This window comes from Euprymna scolopes, chromosome 19, assembly GCF_053919585.1.
Source record: "Euprymna scolopes isolate OS-2025 chromosome 19, ASM5391958v1, whole genome shotgun sequence".
Lineage (NCBI taxonomy): Eukaryota > Metazoa > Mollusca > Cephalopoda > Sepiida > Sepiolidae > Euprymna > Euprymna scolopes.
This window is the reverse complement of record NC_136500.1, coordinates 72,365,540-72,373,721: the sequence shown is the minus strand read 5'-3', so window position 1 is coordinate 72,373,721 and position 8,182 is coordinate 72,365,540. Positions and strand designations below refer to the sequence as shown.

At 30.3% G+C, this 8,182-nt stretch overlaps 1 protein-coding gene across 16 annotated transcripts in view; it reads right to left on the bottom strand.

Annotated features, from left to right (window-relative positions):
- LOC145303663 (protein still life, isoforms C/SIF type 2-like) overlaps positions 1-8,182 on the bottom strand; it is a 1,026,311-nt gene that overhangs the window by 465,743 nt on the left and 552,386 nt on the right. The window contains exon 1 of one of the 16 annotated variants that reach the window (XM_080145255.1): positions 6,096-6,367. The exons of 13 other annotated variants lie outside the window; for them this stretch is intronic. In XM_080145255.1, the coding sequence (XP_080001381.1) occupies positions 6,096-6,209 (114 nt within the window). In that variant the 5' untranslated portion in view covers positions 6,210-6,367. Of the gene's footprint in view, positions 1-6,095; positions 6,368-8,182 lie in introns of those variants that run through there. 2 more of the 16 variants (XM_080145257.1, XM_080145258.1) reach the window with 2 other exon arrangements.

Here is an 8,182-nt window from a genome sequence, read left to right as displayed (position 1 = left end):
ACATATATATATATATGCATACATATATATACATATATATGCATACATATATATGCATATATGCATACATATATATGCATATATGCATACATATATATGCATACATATATATATGCATACATATATATATGCATACATATATATATGCATACATATATATATGCATACATATATATATGCATACATATATATATGCATACATATATATATGCATACATATATATATGCATACATATATATATACATATATATATGCATACATATATATATACATATATATATGCATACATATATATACATATATATATGCATACATATATATGCATATATATATGCATATATATATGCATACATATATATATATGCATATATATATGCATACATATATATGCATATATATATGCATATATATATGCATACATATATATATATGCATATATATATGCATACATATATATATATGCATATATATATGCATACATATATATATATGCATATATATATGCATACATATATATATATGCATACATATATATATATATATGCATACATATATATATATATATGTATACATATATATATGCATACATATATATATGCATACATATATATATACATTTATATATGCATATATGTGTGTGTGTGTGTGTGTAAGTGGATATATATATATATGTATGTAAGTGGATATGTATATATATATATAAGTGGATATGTATATATATATATGGGGATATATATATATATGTGTGTGTGTATGGGGATATATATATATATATATTTATTTACATGTGTGTGGGTGTGTGTTTGTGTGTGTATGGGGATATATATATATATGTGTGTGTGTATATAATATATACTGCCATAAATACATTCCCATACTAGTATATGTACATGCGTATACACCACAGCATATAGTCTTTGTAAGATTTTGTCTATTAGACTTTGTACTTTGATTATGTAATAGTGCTCAATTATGCTATATCTATATATCTATCTATCTATCTATATATATATATATATATATATATATATATATATATATATACATATATATAAGAACACACACACACATTCACAAAAATCTATATATAAATTTAGGCATGTGTATATGGTTATGTATTTACATGTACAGGTGTCAATCCTAAACTGATGAATCGATCATTTGGAAAATTTGAAACACTGTTGCTAGGCGTGAGGAGACGTAATATAGGCTATATTTAGTTCAATTCAATGTAAAATTCTGTAACAATTGATTTTTGTGAAAGTTCAATAATACGCATTAGACGTCAATTAACAGACATTCTTCAACTTTGAGTTTCTTCAAAATACTTTAAATGTTTTCTTTTTTAGGATTCGTTTAGAAATTTCAAACATTTCAGATTTATATTAAATTTGATCCGTATTAAATCGACACAAATTAAGAAAGGTTTCCTTAATTTTAATTTCTTATTAAAGTTTCTTTATACATTTTCTAGAACGAAACTCATGTGATGGAATTTAATCACACTTATAATAAGCATATGTATGTATATATTTATGCATACATACAAATGTTTGAATTCATATATATGCTCGTGGGTGTATATATATTTATATAAATGTATGCATATATGTTTGTATTCATATAAAATATAGCTATGTATACATATTTCTATTCCTATAAATGCATTACTTCATATGAAAATGTGGGTATACATATGTCGTCATATGACTGTGGGTATATATGTCGTTATATGAATGTGTAATATATATATATATATATATATGTCGTTATATGAATGTGTATATATATGTCGTCATATGAATGTGTATATATATATGTCGTCATATGAATGTGTATGTATATATGTCGTCATATAAACGTGTATGTATATATGTTGTCATATAAATGTGTATATATGTGTCGTCATATAAATGTGTGTATATATGTGTCGTCATATAAATGTGTGTATATATGTGTCGTCATATAAATGTGTGTATATATGTGTCGTCATATAAATGTGTGTGTATATATGTATATATATCGTCATATAAATGTGCTTGTGTATATATATATGCCTTCGTATAAATGTGTGTGTGTGTATATATATGTATATATATATATATATATATATATATATATATATATATATATATTATATCATGAAATTTTTTGTATCTAATTCCAGTGCTCAATACATAAGTAGAGCTAGGTAGTAAGTTTTGAAATTATGGTAATTAAGTTACACACAATTTTATGTGTTTTTTTCTTAATAAGACTTCGTCAGGACATCACTTAACGAATCATCACGAAGATAAAACATAAAAAATTCTGTGTATCTTAATTGCCAGATATATTTTCAGACCTTACTATCTCTCTCTCTCTCTCTCTCTCTCTCTCTCTATATATATATATATATATATATATATATATATATCTATGCATGAATTGATTATGTATATGCATGTTTTGTGTGTGTGATTATGTATATGTATGTTTTGTGTGTGTGATTATGTATATGTATGTTTTGTGTGTGTGATTATGTATATGTATGTTTTGTGTGTGTGATTATGTATATGGATGTTTTTTGTGTGTGATTATGTGTATGCATATTTTGTGTGTGTGATTATGTGTATGTATGTTTTGTGTGTGTGATTATGTGTATGTATGTTTTGTGTGTGTGATTATGTGTATGTATATTTTGTGTGTGTGATTATGTATATGTATGTCTTGTGTGTGTGATTATGTGTATGTATATTTTGTGTGTGTGATTATGTGTATGTATATTTTGTGTGTGTGATTATGTGTATGTATGTTTTGTGTGTGTGATTATGTGTATGTATGTTTTGTGTGTGTGTGATTATGTATATGTATGTCTTGTGTGTGTGATTATGTGTATGTATATTTTGTGTGTGTGATTATGTATATGTATGTTTTGTGTGTGTGATTATGTATATGTATGTTTTTTGTGTGTGTGATTATGTATATGCATGTTTTGTGTGTGTGATTATGTGTATGTATATTTTGTGTGTGTGATTATGTATATGTATGTTTTGTGTGTGTGATTATGTATATGTATGTCTTGTGTGTGTGATTATGTGTATGTATATTTTGTGTGTGTGATTATGTGTATGTATGTTTTGTGTGTGTGATTATGTATATGTATGTCTTGTGTGTGTGATTATGTGTATGTATATTTTGTGTGTGTGATTATGTGTATGTATATTTTGTGTGTGTGATTATGTGTATGTATGTCTTGTGTGTGTGATTATGTATATGTATGTTTTGTGTGTGTGATTATGTGTATGTATGTCTTGTGTGTGTGATTATGTGTATGTATATTTTGTGTGTGTGATTATGTGTATGTATGTTTTGTGTGTGTGATTATGTATATGTATGTTTTGTGTGTGTGATTATGTGTATGTATATTTTGTGTGTGTGATTATGTATATGTATGTTTTTTGTGTGTGTGATTATGTATATGCATGTTCTGTGTGTGTGATTATGTGTATGTATATTTTGTGTGTGTGATTATGTATATGTATGTTTTGTGTGTGTGATTATGTATATGTATGTCTTGTGTGTGTGATTATGTGTATGTATATTTTGTGTGTGTGATTATGTGTATGTATGTTTTGTGTGTGTGATTATGTATATGTATGTCTTGTGTGTGTGATTATGTATATGTATATTTTGTGTGTGATTATGTGTATGTATATTTTGTGTGTGTGATTATGTGTATGTATGTCTTGTGTGTGTGATTATGTATATGTATGTTTTGTGTATGTGATTATGTGTATGTATGTCTTGTGTGTGTGATTATGTGTATGTATATTTTGTGTGTGTGATTATGTGTATGTATGTTTTGTGTGTGTGATTATGTATATGTATGTTTTGTGTGTGTGATTATGTGTATGTATATTTTGTGTGTGTGATTATGTATATGTATGTTTTTTGTGTGTGATTATGTGTATGCATATTTTGTGTGTGTGATTATGTGTATGTATGTTTTGTGTGTGTGATTATGTGTATGTATGTTTTGTGTTTGTGATTATGTGTATGTATATTTTGTGTGTGTTATTATGTATATGTATGTCTTGTGTGTGTGATTATGTGTATGTATATTTTGTGTGTGTGATTATGTGTATGTATATTTTGTGTGTGTGATTATGTGTATGTATGTTTTGTGTGTGTGATTATGTGTATGTATGTTTTGTGTGTGTGATTATGTATATGTATGTCTTGTGTGTGTGATTATGTGTATGTATATTTTGTGTGTGTGATTATGTATATGTATGTTTTGTGTGTGTGATTATGTATATGTATGTTTTTTGTGTGTGTGATTATGTATATGCATGTTTTGTGTGTGTGATTATGTGCATGTATATTTTGTGTGTGTGATTATGTATATGTATGTTTTGTGTGTGTGATTATGTATATGTATGTCTTGTGTGTGTGATTATGTGTATGTATATTTTGTGTGTGTGATTATGTGTATGTATGTTTTGTGTGTGTGATTATGTATATGCATGTTTTGTGTGTGTGATTATGTGTATGTATATTTTGTGTGTGTGATTATGTATATGTATGTTTTGTGTGTGTGATTATGTATATGTATGTCTTGTGTGTGTGATTATGTGTATGTATATTTTGTGTGTGTGATTATGTGTATGTATATTTTGTGTGTGTGATTATGTGTATGTATGTCTTGTGTGTGTGATTATGTATATGTATGTTTTGTGTGTGTGATTATGTGTATGTATGTCTTGTGTGTGTGATTATGTGTATGTATATTTTGTGTGTGTGATTATGTGTATATGTTTTGTGTGTGTGATTATGTATATGTATGTTTTGTGTGTGTGATTATGTGTATGTATATTTTGTGTGTGTGATTATGTATATGTATGTTTTGTGTGTGTGATTATGTGTATGTATGTTTTGTGTGTGTGATTATGTATATATATGTTTTGTGTGTTTGATTATGTATATGTATGTTTTGTGTGTGTGATTATGTATATGTATGTTTTGTGTGTGTGATTATTTATATGTATGTTTTGTGTGTGTGATTATGTGTATGTATGTTTTGTGTGTGTGATTATGTGTATGCATGTTTTGTGTGTGTGATTATGTATATGTATGTTTTGTGTGTGTGATTATTTATATGTATGTTTCGTGTGTGTGATTACGTGTATGTATATTTTGTGTGTGTGATTATGTGTATGTATATTTTGTGTGTGTGATTATGTATATGTATGTCTTGTGTGTGTGATTATGTATATGTATGTTTTGTGTGTGTGATTATGTATATGTATGTCTTGTGTGCGTGATTATGTGTATGTATATTTTGTGTATGTGATTATGTATATGTATGTTTTGTGTGTGTGATTATGTATATGTATGTTTTGTGTGTGTGATTATGTGTATGTATATTTTGTGTGTGTGATTATGTGTATGCATGTTTTGTGTGTGTGATTATGTATATGTATGTTTTGTGTGTGTGATTATGTGTATGTATATTTTGTGTGTGTGATTATGTATATGCATGTCTTGTGTGTGTGATTATGTGTATGTATATTTTGTGTGTGTGATTATGTGTATGTATGTTTTGTGTGTGTGATTATGTGTATGTATATTTTGTGTGTGTGATTATGTATATGTATGTCTTATGTGTGTGATTATGTGTATGTATATTTTGTGTGTATTATTATGTATGTATATTTTGTGTGTGTGATTATGTATATATATGTTTTGTGTGTGTGATTATGTGTATGTATATTTTGTGTGTGTGATTATGTGTATGTATGTTTTGCGTGTGTGATTATGTGTATGTATGTTTTGCGTGTGTGATTATGTGTATGTATGTTTTGCGTGTGTGATTATGTGCATGTATGTTTTGAGTGTGTGATTACGTGTATGTATGTTTTGTGTTTGTGATTATGTGTATGTATGTTTTGTGTGTGTGATTATGTATATGTATGTTTTGTATGTGTCATTATGCATATGTATGTTTTGTCTGTGATTATGTATATGTATGTATTGTGTGTGTGATTATGTCAAATATATCATGCGTATGTGAAGATGTATGTAAAAAAATCTACATATTTGCTCATCTTACCTTTGCTATGCAATCACAATGTAGGATGGAGTATAAGTTTTTCTCGGCATTGGCCCTGACATTGCAAGGGGAGCGGGGCTTCCCCGAGCGAACGCACCCCAGTAAAACATCCATGATGGGTACTAAGCCAATATATATATGTATTTTTTTTTCACGACAAAACACTTTTCCTATGCCATTGTATGCATATGTATTGTGCGTATATATAATATAAGTGCACACTTGTGCGCGCGCAAATTGCACGAAGCTGATCGCTGCACGTGCTTATGTCAAATGCTTTTGTTATTGCATGGTGTTCTTTAATGGAAGTGTTTCCTTGTGTTTATGTTATGGGGAGAAATGGAGAGAGAGAGAGAGAGAGAGAGAGAGAGAGAGAGAGAGAGAGAGAGGGGGGATATTGTCTGGCAACTTTGCAAGCCGCTAGATAAGGACCAGAGAGAAAGAGTGCGGGGGCGGGAGACAGGCAAGGAGGGGGGGATCTTGGGTCTGATGGGTGAGGCAACAGTGGAATGGTTAAACTAGGGAGTATGCAAGTCGGGGAGGGGGGGGAGAAGTGATGAAAAAAAAATGAAAAAGAAAGAAGAAAAAGATTCTGACAATGAAATAAAGTCACAGACCCATTCAGCACCTCTCCTTCCACCCATGTACACATGCTCCCCCCACCCCGACCCTACCCTGAAAAACCACAATTTGCTGCTCATTCATTCGTTTCTTCTATCCACTTCTCTGTATAATTCTTCATTTTTGTTTCGATTATTTCTTTGTTCTCTGCCTCATTCATTCATTGAATGAATGAGCAGTGCGGAAGGAGAGACTGCATCGCGATGATGATGATGATGATGATGATGATGATGATGATGATGCGACTTGTTATCCTCACAAAAAGAAACACATTTCCGAGATGAAAAAAAAAAGTTAAAGGAGAAGAGACTGACAATTAAAAACGGGGAGAAAGTCAAAAGGCAGATGTTGATTGATGTGAGCGGGTTTAGAAAGATGGAGCTTTGAACAGATAGAGAGTTAGGTAGGCAAAATAATAATAGTCTGGTACATAAAAAGAGGTAGATATGGATTAACTATGGTAGAGAGGTTAGGGTTATAAAAGAAATAAAAGATAAATAAATAGATATGAGCAGGCTGAGATCGATAGATATGACTGAAGTATGAAAGATTGATAGATATGATGGGCCGATGTAGAGAGGTAGATTGATATCACTGGACTAATACAAATGGAAACAGATATGAATTGCTTTATGTAAGTAGGAACATAAATGCGTTGATAAATAGACAGATAGAGGTAGGCATGAATGGGTTGATATAGAGAGGTAGGCATAAACAGGTTGATATTAAGAGGTAGGCATAAACGGGTTGACATAGAGAGGTAGGCATGAACGGGTCGATATAGAGAGGTAGGCATGAACGGGTCGATATAGAGAGGTAGGCATGAATGGGTCGATATAGAGAGGTACACATGAGAGGTACACATGAATGGGTCGATATAGAGAGGTAGGCATGAACGGGTCGATATAGAGAGGTACACATGAGAGGTACACATGAATGGGTCGATATAGAGAGGTAGGCATGAACGGGTCGATATAGAGAGGTAGGCATGAACGGGTCGATATAGAGAGGTACACATGAGAGGTACACATGAATGGGTCGATATAGAGAGGTAGGCATGAACGGGTCGATATAGAGAGGTAGGCATGAACGGGTGGATATAGAGAGGTAGTCATGAACGGGTTGATATAGAGAGGTAGGCATGAATTGGTTGATATAGAGAGGTAGGCATGAATTGGTTGATATAGAGAGGTAGAGAATCATGGAAGGGTTGAAATAAAGAAGTAGATAGATTTGAATGTGCTGTTATAGAGAGTGTGGTATGAATGCGTTGATATAGAGAGGTAGATAATCAGAAGAAAACTACATCAACTGATTTATAAATGAACTCTTTTCTTTTTTAAACTAATGATTTACCATATCCCAAACAATCAAAGAGAAGAATAAGAGGGACACATTGGCAGTTGAATGATGATGATGATGATATGAGAGGATCGAAAATCTTCAATTATTCAATGGAAACCAAT